At 38.3% G+C, this 12,854-nt stretch overlaps 1 protein-coding gene across 9 annotated transcripts in view; it reads left to right on the top strand.

Moving 5' to 3' along the window:
* Positions 1-12,854, top strand: part of LOC124605898 (uncharacterized protein DDB_G0283697-like) — a 222,010-nt gene that overhangs the window by 112,700 nt on the left and 96,456 nt on the right. For all 9 annotated transcript variants that reach the window (XM_047137856.1, XM_047137895.1, XM_047137881.1 and 6 more), the window contains one exon: positions 3,075-3,162. In XM_047137856.1, coding sequence (XP_046993812.1) covers positions 3,075-3,162 — 88 coding nt within the window. The remainder of the gene's footprint in view (positions 1-3,074; positions 3,163-12,854) is intronic.

The following is a 12,854-nucleotide window of genomic DNA, read 5'->3' as shown; positions in this document are numbered from 1 at the left end:
ACTACCAAAAGGAAATTGTGGACCTTGGGGTTTCGGAAAATAAACTGTAATGTTGAAAGAAGTGAGATTTATAGAACAAATTTCAGTTGCTTTGAAGCCATTTTGGTTTTATTTGGGTCTGCATTTGTACTGTAAATTATGTGTTTGTCTTCATCGACTAAATGTCTATAAATAAGTTTTAGGATGAAAGAAACACAAAACGTAGAATGACTCAAAGAAAGGGTAATATACAACTTCATTTATTAAAACCAGTAAATTAAGTTTGTTTCTGAGGATCATTTAAATTGGGGTTGATTCTACTTTATTACTGTTTCTAAATAAGCAGTTCTTCAGGTTAAATCTGAAGTCTAAACAGGAAATGTGATTTATTCTAGTAGTGGTGTCAGTTTCTCCATGCAGTTATCACAAAATATATTTTGAAATGCAATTCGCATACAGATGATTCCAATAATGTTGACTAAAAAATAGTGCCACAAATAAGAGTGTTCCTCCAAAATGGGGCTGCACCCAAGGCAATCAGACAAAGTATTGAATTCAGTGTGCCACTCATTTCTCATATCATCTAAACACAGCATAAGACATCTAATTAATTTTGACTTATTGCTCTTCTGGGCAAATGACGACGACATGTGGAACTTGCAGCATGCTGTTTTCATCACAGTGGCTGATTTTCTTTGGCATCCTCCTGTTTTGGAGGAGGACTAGTGATTTTTATGGCACTTTTTTTTGTGTGTGTGTGTGTGTGTGTGTGTGTGTGTGTGTGTGTGATGCCTGCTGGAAGGCTGTACGGCCTCAAAATTGATTGTATACAGAGTAACAAAATAAATTTTGTATCTAGCTTCATGGAGAAACTGTTATTATTAGAACAACAGGCATTGTTACTGGAATAAATTTCAGAAATACTGAAAAAATTCCTAGTAGCTACACTGCCCTCAGTGGACTTCATGAAAATGAAACTGTGGTTGTATTAAGTAAACTCAGTGCTTTGTGCTGTGGAGAAAATATCTAATGGTAATATATTTTATGATTTGCATATGCTCACATTAGTATAGCACTATTCACTTTGTCCTTAGATACTGTAAGAGATTTTTGAAAACAAGCATATTCTTCTTGAGACACGCAAGCAAGATAGATTCCCATTCCTGCAAGGTTTGTATGAAATCCTGGTAAAAAAAGCATGGAAAAAATGTTTGTTTTGAAAACAACACTCTTAACTTCTTGACATAGTCTCCTTTGAGGGATATGCGCTTGGAGCAATCTTGCAAGATTTTCATCCCATCAGAAAAATGAAATTGGCCAACTTCTACAAAGTACTTGTTGAGTGCATTTAATAAAAATTGCTTCCCAGAAAGCCAAAGTTTTAAGTTGGAGAACAGGAAGAAGTGTTTTGGGGCTAAGTTTGGTGAATAGGGTGGATGAGGAGCCAATTCAAAGCCCAATTCATGCTCTTTAGCCATTGTTATCGCTGATGTGTGGGATGGTGCATTATCCAGATGAAATTTCACTTGTTTGTGTGACAACCTTGGTCTTTTTTTTTCAGCCTACACAAGTTTCAAATGATCCAAAAATGAAGCATAATAGAGTCCAGTTGTGGCTCTGTCTTCATCCAAGAAATCTGTGGGGCTAATTCATTGGTAACCCAAAAAACAGTGACCATCACCTTACCAGCTGACAAAATGGTCTTTTCCTTCTTCAGTGCACTTTCACCATTCTTTGTCCATTGTTTTGTCTCTGGTGTGTAATTATGATCCAGATTTCATCAACAGTCATAAATCAGTGCAAAAAGTCTTGCAGATTGTGACTAAGCATGGCCAGACATTGTATTTAAATGTTGTCGGCACAACATTCAAATACAAATGTGCATCCGGCATGCACATTTGGTTGACTATGATTGATTGTGGCTCCCAACCCGCACTTAGCTTCTTCGTAGCCAGTTCTGCATGTGGAATTTTATGCAATTGCTCAGCTGAAGTGCCTATAGTCCCAGCACTCTCACGAACTTTTATGTGACAGTCTTGCATTATGACATCATGGATTTTTTCAATGGTTTCCTTAGTGGTGCCCTTGGTGAGAATGCCGGAGTCCATTTCATCTTTGGTGCTTATCTGTCCATGTTTAAATTCATTGACACGAAAGTAAATTATGATGGTACAGAGTCCGATTGAAATTCATCCAACTGTAGCTTGGTTGGTGTAACTGCTCAACCGTTCAAATGATAATGTTTAATAACAACTTGAAACTATGTTTTCTTCATTTTCAATTGCACTGGATGTACACTAACCAATTCAGATGGCTGTCAACAATGCTGTACATTGTTGAAATGCTTTATATGAGCCTTGGAACAATCAAGGTTGCAAATCATGAAAGTGCAACAAAAATGTACCATTCTTTTGTTGAAATTTAGAAGACTTACCGAATCACCCTTGTACTTAAAACAAACATTTTGTTTATTTTCTTTCATGAGATCAGTACACTGTATCCAGTGAGCTTCGTGTATTACAGATAATGGGATTCACTGTGTGTAATAGGGTGTCTGTGATATATTACAGACTGATACTGACAGTGTTTTCAAACTGTGACACTTTTCAGTTAGGTTGGGGAAAAAGTTGAAGTCTCTTATATTGAACATTCTAAGTTATATTTAAATAGCATTTCAACAAGTGCCATGAAAATTGAGCAAATATGACTGGACAAGATTCAAAGTTGAATGTGTATTGTAGCCAAATATAGTCAACTGAAAATTTAAATATTAAAGGAACATTAAATGCGAAAAAGGGAGGAACCACTCATAATTGTAATTAAGGGAACGAGTCTCTTTATACCATAATCAGACAGTCAGGTAAATTTAGTGGTTAGTTAATGAACTAAATTCTGTAAAAACTTGTAAATGAGAAAAGTAGCAAAACAATCGTCCATTTTGCACAGTCATTACATTATTTAATCATAACATGTTTTAATTTTTCCATGTGCTACTTATTTTGAAAAGACTTACTCTATTAGCATATCCATGAGTTGGAATTTATGATACAGAAATATTTATCAGTAGCATAAGGATTTCCTTGATGTGTTTGTAGGTTGGAGATGAAATTAAAAGCAGCAAAATGATACAGGATAAGCCTGTGGAGGAAGAGGAGGAAGAAGATGAACCTGAGCCATCTGGAGGTAAGTTTCAGATGCTTTGTGAATATGTAGGGATTACTGATGTCCTGTGTGGTACATTGGTGGTTCCTAATTTCCTTCTTGTGGTGGTACCTCATGATACTTAGTACAAGATAATGTAGAAATTCTGATAGTGAATATATTCCTTGCATAAACCTTTCTGATGGGTGAGAGTACCGTGTTAATCCTGATATTTTACGTAATATTTTGGAACATAACAAAAATGACAAAAAAATTCGCAATTAGTGTGGCAGTAGACTCTGCAGAAGTTGAGTACCATGAGTTCTTCACAACAAGCAGAGTCTTGATTGGGACTGGAGTCAACATAGATGTAAATGTTTGTAGTGGGATAATTGGCATAATGTAAGGCATTACTCTTAGTCATTGGCTTTCAGTGTTGAGGACTTAATGTAAGGCTTAACTGAGGACTTAACTGTCCACTGATGACTTAACTGTCCACTGATTAAATAGTAGAATACTTTTTAGGGGAGTTGTGTGCACAGAAATTATATAGAACTTCTCTTTTTTAAGCTTGTTATTTGTCATAAATTAAATTTGTTCCAACCAATGATCAAAATAAATGGTCTGTGAAGCAGCTACATTTGGTGGTACAAAAATTGGAAGTATCTCTCTCTCTCTCTCTCTCTCTCTCAAAAGAAGTATAAATTTCTTGAAAATACATTTAATGTATCAACAAAAATAATCAGTTTTCAGTTTTTGAAAAATATAATGACAGGATAAATGAAACAACCTACTCACCAAACAGTGGCAGGAGCACACACCCACATATGAAGGTTAAGGAGATTTTCAGGCTTTTGGAGCCAGTGGCTCCTTCTTCTGGCAGAAGAGTTGAAATGGAAGGAAGAGAGATGAAGAAAAAAGACTGGCAAGACTTAGGAAATGAGGAGAGTTCGAGAAAGTTGTCCCAGATGGGATGAGAAGGAAATACTGATTGTTGAGGACTGCACAGGCTGAGATTTGAAAATCTGATAACTTAGAGGTGGAAGAGAAGGTAATAAGGAAGACAGAGAGTAGGTGAGCAAAAATAGACAGTTCAGAAGATAAGATATAGAAAACTAACAGGGAGCGAAGAAAGGAATAGTTACTGAAAAGAAATTCTGAGACCGAAGAAATTAACATAAATTAAATCCAGTTGGTGACGAGAAGCAAGGACATGTTTTAATTCCGGTTCTACCTGCAAAGTTGTGAGAAGCCAGTGTCTGGAGGAAAAAATCCAAATGGCATATGTGGTGAAACAGAGATGGAGGTCATGACTGTCATGTGGTAAAGTGTACTCTGCAACAGGATATTATGGGTTGCCAGAGTATACCCTCTGTCTGTGTCCATTCATCCTGACTGATAAACCAAGTGAGGTGGCACAGTGGTTAGCACACTGGACTCGCATTCGGGAGGACAGTGGTTCAATCCCGTGTCCTGCCATCCTGATTTAGGTTTTCCGTGATTTCCCTAAATCGATTCAGGCAAATGCCGGGGGACGGTTTCTTTGAAAAGGACTCGGCAGACTTCCTTCCTCACCCATCCCTAACCCGGTGAGACTGATGACCTTGCTGTTTGGTCCCCTCCCCAAAAACAACCCTGATTGATAATTTGATGGTAGTCATATCAATATAAAAGGCCAAAAAGTGTTTACTTAACATCTGGTACGTGACCTTTGTCGTTTTGCATGTGGCTCTGCCTTTGATGTGTATGATCTGCCAGTTACAGGGTTGTTTCATTGGTGGTAGGAGGGTACATAGGGCAAGTCTTACAGTGGGGACTGTCACAGGGCTGGGAACCATAAGGTAGGAAAATGGGTGGAGAAGGAGCATAGTGCCTGACCAGGATACTGCAGAGATTTGTATGGCTTTTTTTCTTGGTTGAGGGGGGGGGGGGGGGTCTATTTTAGGTGTGGGCAAAACATTAAACGTTGTACAGAATTGATCTCACTTCAGGGCATGATTTCAGGAATGCCATAGCCTTTGCCGAAGTAGCTGATTAATACAGTAAAGACCACGATAATACTGGCTGAGTAGTGTACTCCTACCTTGTTTTTTTAAGGGATCAGCAGTACCAGGATTGGATTGGATGGGATGGCGTGGTAAATCTGTTTCTCAAGTAGGCTGGTGGAGTAAGTACAGCCAGTGAAAGCAGAGGTAAGAATGATGTTGTACTGCTGTAACGTGTCTGCATTTGAAAAAGTACTATTGCCTTGAATGCCAAGGCTATGTGGTAGGGAATGTACCCTCCCCCAAATGGTAGCTCTGTAATCGACCATTCGCATTGTAAGGCTTGTCTGTGCACCCTCCTACCACTACAAACACCAGCCCTGCTGCTGGCAAAACGTGCGCTATCAAAGGCAGATCCACATGTGAAACAACTGATGTCATTTACCAGCTGTTATGTAACACTGTTTCGTCTTTTACATTGATATGACTTCCAAGGTAAAATAATAGTAATGCAGAAGTGGGTTTAATAATGAATAAAAAACTACGAGTGCGGATAAGGTACTATGAACAGTGTAGTGAACGCATTATTGTAGCCAAGGTAGACACGAAGCCCACACCTACCACAGTAGTACAAGTTGATATGCCAACTAGCTCCGCAGGTGAAGAGATTAAAGAAATGTATGATGTGATAAAAGAAATTATTCAGATAGCTAAGGGAGATGAAAATTTAATAATTCTGGGGGACTGGAATGCGACCGTAGGAAAAGGAAGAGAAGGAAAACTACTAGGTAAATATGGACTGGGGGTAAGGAATGAAAGGGGAAGCTGCCAGGTAGAATTTTGCACAGGGTATAACTTTATCATAGCTAACTCGTGGTTTAAGAATCATGAAAGAAGGTTGTGGACGTGGAAGAGGCCTAGAGACATTGGAATGTTTCAGATAGAGTACATAATGGTAGGACAGATTTTAGGATCCATGCTTTACATTGTAAACCATTTCCAGGGGCAGATGTGGACTCTGACCACAATTTATTGGTTATGAACTGTAGATTAAAACTGCAAAAAGGTATAGGACCTGGACGAACTGAGAGAAACAGGTTGTAGAGAGTTTCGGAGAGAGTATTAGGGAACGATTGACAAGAACAGGGAAAAGAAATACAGTAGAAGAAGAATGGGTAGCTTTGAGAGATGAAATAGTAAAGGCAGCAGAGGATCAAGTAGGTAAAAAGCCAATGGCTAGTAGAAATCTTTGGAAACAGAAGAGAGAATTAATTTAATTGATGAAAGGAGAAAATATAAAAATGTAGGAAATAAAGCAGGTGAAAAGCAATACAAACATCTCATTTCTGAGATCGACAGGAAGTGCAAAATGGCTAAGCAGGGATGGCTACAGAAAAAATGTAAGGATGTAGAAGCATGTATCACTAGGGGTAAGATTGATACTGCCTAGAGGAAAGTTAAAGAGAAGTTTGGAGAAAAGAGAACCACATGTATGAATATCAAGAGCTCATATGGAAAACCTGTCCTAAGCAAAGAAGGGAAAGCAGAAAGGTGGAAGGAGTACATAAATGGCTATACAAGGGCGATGTACTTGAGGACAATACTATGGAAATGGAAAAGGATGTAGATGAAGATGAAATGGGAGATATGATACTGTGTGAGGAATTTGACAGAGCACTGAAAGACCTAAGTCGAAACAAGACCTCGAGAGTAGACAACGTGCCATTAGAACTACTGATAACCTTGGGAGAGCCAGCCGTAATGAAGCTCTTCAATCTGGTGATCACAGGTGAAATACCCTCGGATCTCAAGAAGAATTTAATAATTCAAATCCTAAAGAAAGCAGATGTAGACAACTGTGAAAATTACCTAACTATCAGTTTAATAAGTCATGGTGGCAAAATACTAATACGAATTATTTACAGATGAATAGAAAAACTGTTAGAAGCAGACCTTTGGGGAGATCGGTTTGGATTCCGTAGAAACGTTGGAACGCGAGCCTGTACTGGCCCTACGACTTATCTTAGAAGATAGGTAAAGGAAAGGGAAACCTACATTTCTAGCATTTGTAGACATAGAGAAAGATTTGACAACGTTAATTGGCATACTCTCTTTCAAATTCTGAAGGTAGCGGGGGTGAAATACAGGGAGCGAAAGGCTATTTACAATTTGTACAGAAACCAGATGGCAGTTGTGAATGTCGAGGGGCATGAAAGGGAAGTAATGGTAGAGAACGGAGTGAGATAGGGCTGTAGCCTACCTCTAATGTTATTCAGTCTGTATATTGAGCAAGCAGTAAAGGAAACAAAAGCAAAATTGAGTAAGAGTTAAAATCCATGGAGAAGAAATAAAAACGTTGAGGTTTGCTGATGACATTGTAACTCGTGTCAGAGACGGCAAAGGACCTGAACGGAATGGGTAGTGTCTTGAGAGGAGGACATATGATGAACATAAACAAAAACAAAACAAGGATAATGGACTGTAGTCAAATTTAATCAGGTGATGCTGAGGGAATTAGGTTAGGAAATGACAATTAAAGTAGTAAATGAGTATTGCTGTTTGGGGAGCAAAATAACTGATCATGGTCGAAGTAAGGATGATATAAAAGGTAGACTAGCAATGACAATGAAAGCGTTTCTGGAGAAGAGAAATTTGTTAATTTCAAGAATATATTTAAGTTAACATCAAGTATATATTTAAGTGCTCGGAAGTCCTTTCTGAAATTGTGTGTATGGAGTGTAGCCAGGTATGGAAGTGAAACATGGACGATGAACAGTGTAGACAAGAGGAGAATAGAAGCTTTTGAAATGTGTTGCTACAGAAGAATGCTGAGGATTAGATGGGTAGACCGTGTAACTAATGAGGAAGTCTGAATAGAATGGGGGAGAAGAGGAATTTGTGGTACAACCTGACTAGAAGAAGGTATTGGTTGGTAGGACGCATTCTGAGGCATCAAGGGATCACCAATGTAGTACTGGAGTGAAGCATGTAGGGTAAAAGTCATAAAGGAGACCAAGAGATGAGTGCGCTAAGCAGATTCAGAAGGATGTAGGTAGCAGTAGTTATTCAGAGATGAAGAGGATTGCACAGGATAGAGTAGCATGGAGAGCTGCATCAAACCAGTCTTTGGACTGAAGACCACAACAACAGCATGACTACCACTAAGTTAGCAGCCACAGTCAAAAAATGGCGGCTCTGAGCACTATGGGACTCAACTGCTGTGGTCGTTAGTCCCCTAGAACTTAGAACTACTTAAACCTAACTAACCTAAGGACATCACACACACCCATGCCCGAGGCAGGATTCGGACCTGCGACCGTAGCAGCAGCGCGGCTCCGGACTAGAGCGCCTAGAACTGCACGGCCACCGCGGCCGGCGCAGCCACAGTCAGTGGACATAGACAGAGGATATACATTAGCAACACACAGTATCCTGTTCTAGAGCATACTTTACAACATGACAATTATGACTTGGTGTCTGTTTCGCCACACAAATTGTGTGGGGTTTTCAACCAGATACTAGTCTCTCAGAACCTCTCAGGAAGGAACCAGCATTATGGCGAGTCCTTAGTTGTCGCCACCCACTTGGCATTAATTTACTTCAATTTCTTTGGCGTGGCGTTTCTTCTCAGTACTATTTCTCTCTTCACTTCGTTTTAGTTTTCTTTATCTTTTATTTTCTGACTTGTCTATTGCCCCTCCCTGCAACCCCCTACATCCCAGTCGGTAAGTCTTATCTGACTTGTGTTTCTGGGAGAGTTTTCCAGACACTCCACATTTTCTAAACCTCACGTGTCCTTTTTCTTCATCCCTCTTTATCCATTTTGCCAAGTGGAGGAGCCACTGGCTCCTGAAGCTTGCAAATCTCCTTAACCTTTACTCGTGGTGTTGTATTGCCGCTGTTTGGTAAGTAGATTTTTTATCCATCCAATTACATCAAAAATAGATCTGCTCCATCCTCATGAATTCCATAGTTTGGGTTTTTTTCTTTTACTTGAAACTTCTTTCACAGTTCTGTTTCAACACTTTCACAGTTCTGTTTCAGCAAGAGAAAATAATTACATACTTAAACAGTTAAACAGTGTTTTTAACCTCAAGTGACCACTATTAGGCAAATCTTCAATGTTTTGTGGTTCACATTAGTGGTGAAATGTTTGAATAACGTCCATGTGATAAACATTATTTCAGCAGTAAACTTTCCATGTTGAGAGCCCTTGTTGTAAACTGACAATGCCTGCTCAGTTTAAGCTAGAAATGAAACTTGAAAGAACAATGGCAGACTGAACAGTGCAAAATACCTGTACTGACACATTGATAATTTAATGGTGGTATATGTACAAGGACAATGTTGTTCCCAGTGCAGTTCAGTAGAGCAGACTGTCTATCCAATTATCGATGTGTCAGTAAAGGTATTTTGCACTGTTCAGTCTGCCATTGTTCTTTCAAGTTTCATTTCTAGCTTAAACTGAGCAGGCATTGTCAGTTTACAACAAGGGCTCTCAACATGGAAAGTTTACTGCTGAAATGATGTTTATCACATGGACGTTATTCAAACATTTCACCACTAATGTGAACCACAAAACATTGAAGATTTGCCTAATAGTGGTCACTTGAGGTTAAAAACACTGTTTAACGACTGTTGCCTGCTAATTACAGTTGAGAGGTACCCCAAGGAGAATGCAACAGAACTGTTTGCTGGCATTTTTTCGTCCGCTAGGAGGATAGTGTTGACCTAGACAGTACGCAACTGTCTCCACATGGCAACTTTGACTGCAGTTATGAACAATGTGATCAGCATGCTAAGGAAGTGCGCAGGATGGAACAAATGGTATTGACTGTTACCCAGCAGCGGGGTTTGGTTTCACATATACGTATTTTTGAACAGACTGCCTTTATTTTTGATTACTGTTCTGTTCTATCTTTCTTTTGTTTACAGGAAAATAATTTTTTATTATCGTTACCTTGGATTTAAGACTACACATTTTAACAGAAATGTGGGTGGTGCATAATTTATATAGAGCAGTTTGCTTGGAAAACTAGTGCTATCACTTATTAACATAAAACTTCATGCCACCAAGAATTAATTCTAAAGTAGCAGAATAACATGTTGGCTGTTGTCACATGCTACACTGCTCCTTCCTACTGCACAGTATCTCACAACTCTCCCTCTTACACGCACATCACTTCAATATGAAACACGCAGTCAGTTAGCCATTGACGAAGGGCAAAAGTGGAAATAAAATGTAAATGGAGGTCATAAAGAACAAAAGAAGAAAATAAAGATTAACACACAGCAGTACAAAAATATGGAACTGTAACAGTCACAAACTGACACAGTATGAGGGGCAGACAGAAAATGTTAGTCACAGGAGACTGCATTGTGAATGGCGTAATATACCATGAGATGTTGATAAAGGACTTGGCATGCTTGTTATGGAGCTTAGGAGGATAGAGAAGGCTATTCTTGAAAGTGTACGAATGGTTTTTATGTATATTTTCTGTTGATATAAATATTTCTGTTCGAATATTAAGCACCTTGAATTCTCTTGTGAGCAAATGCTCATTTTCTTCATTATGTTAATTTTTTTTCCACATCACTAATTCTCTTCGGGTATCACTGTCCTTGTGAGTAATAAATGCTTCATGTGGTATTTGATAGTTGCAAATATTAACTTTTTTATCAGTCTAACAATCGGTTACCAATTAATTGAAATATGTAAGAAGTTTATTTTTGATGTTTTTGATAATTTACAGTGAAAGCAAATATAACATCTTGGATTTTGCTACAGACATTGGTACTGAACAACAGTACATTTATTTGCTTGTTTAATTCACTTCCTATAATGTCTGAAGTTGTTTTTTTATTAGAACTAACATCACAAAAATATAATAAAATGCTAATTTATACAGAACATACCACAATTTCTGTTCGCCTATAGTAGATAAGTGTTATAATTTAAAATGGGTATTGATTGATGTAAGAAATTGTTTGTTTGAGACGAATGAGTGTTGTATTAAAATTTTATCATTTGTAATTAAAAATAATGGAAATTATTTTGATCATTCTATAGTTTTTGTGGAAAGATTTTGAGAGACGCTATCAAATCAATGTGGGTGTGTGCTGTTACTACGAATTTTGTATGTAAAAACAATTGATAAAGTACTGCAAATATTTTCTTAAATATTGACTGGAATACTCACTTGAAAATTTCTAATGGTGGCAGGGGTAATACACATGGAGCGAAAGGCTATTTACAATTTCTACAGAAACCAGATGGAAGTTATAAGAGTCAACAGGCACGAAAGGGAAGCAGTGGTTGAGAAGGGAGTGAGACAGGGTTGTAGCTTATCCCCGATGTTATTCAATCTGTATATTAAGCAAGCAGTAGAGGAACCACGAGAAAAATTTGGAGTAGGAATTAAAATCCAGGGAGAAGAAATAAAGACATTGAGGTTTGCCGATGACATTGTAATCCTGTCACAGACAGCAAAGGGCTTGGAACAGCAGTTGAATGGAATGGACAATATCTTGAAAGGTGGGGATAAGATGAACAACGACAAAAGCAAAATGAGGATAATGGAAAGTAGTCAAATTAAATCAGGTGATGCTGAGGGAATTAGTAGTAGATGAATTTTGCTATTTGGGGAGCAAAATAACTGATGATGGTCGAAGTAGAGAGGATATAAAATGTAGACTGGCAATGGCAAGGAAAGCGTTTCTGAAGAAGAGAAATTTGTTTACGCCTAGTGTAGATTTAAGTGTTAGGGAATCCTTTCTGAAAGTATTTGTGTGGAATGTAGCCATCTATGGAAGTGAAACATGGAGGATAAACAGTTTAGAAGAAGAGAATAGAAGGTTTTAAAATGTAGTGCTACAGGAGAATACTGAAGATTAGATGGGTACATCGCATAACTAATGAGGAGATACTGAATAGTATTGGGGCGAAGAGGAATTTGTGGTACACCCTTGACTAGAAGAAGGGATTGGTTGGTAGGACACGGGGCATCAAGGGATCATCAGTTTAGTATTGGAGGGAAGCATGGAGGGTGAAAATCCTAGAGGGAGACCAAGAGTTGAATCACTAAACAGATTCAGAAGGATGAAAGTTGCAGTAGGTACTGGGAAATGAAGAAGCTTGCACAGGATAGAGTAGCATGGAGAGCTGCATCAAACCAGCCTTTGGACTGAAAACCACAACATTTTCTGAAAGGGCAAGCAAAGAAAAGGCCATGCAGAGTGATAATCTATCAAATATATAATGGGGTCATAGCTAGTGAGCCCACAGTAGCTGCCGGTTAATCTCACAGATAACTTCCTGATAGAGAAGTGTCACAGTAAAGTAGTAGCTATCAAAATATTGTATTGGTTAGGTGCGTGTAGCAATTTCAGACAAAAATGAGATCAGTAATGTCTACTTTATATTACTGCCTCATTTATGTAAATTCTACACTGCATCAGTAACATTTTGAAACACATAAAATTCAAAACAAATTTAACTTCATAGAGCGAACTCAGATTTTTTTTAATCAATCAGTACATACAGAGAGGAAGATGGCAGATACAGTCACATCGTTGTTTTGAAGAGTATGTGTCCATATACACTGATAATGTAAAACATTATGGCCACCTGCTTAATAGCTTGCTTGTCCGTCTTTGGAATGAAATAAATCACTGAGTCCACGTATCTGGGATCTGAAAGTTTGTTGGTAGGTTTGTGGAGGAATGTAGCATCAGTTGTCAACACACAGG

This window comes from Schistocerca americana, chromosome 1 (assembly GCF_021461395.2).
Source record: "Schistocerca americana isolate TAMUIC-IGC-003095 chromosome 1, iqSchAmer2.1, whole genome shotgun sequence".
NCBI lineage: Eukaryota > Metazoa > Arthropoda > Insecta > Orthoptera > Acrididae > Schistocerca > Schistocerca americana.
This window is presented reverse-complemented; position numbering and strand designations above follow the sequence as displayed.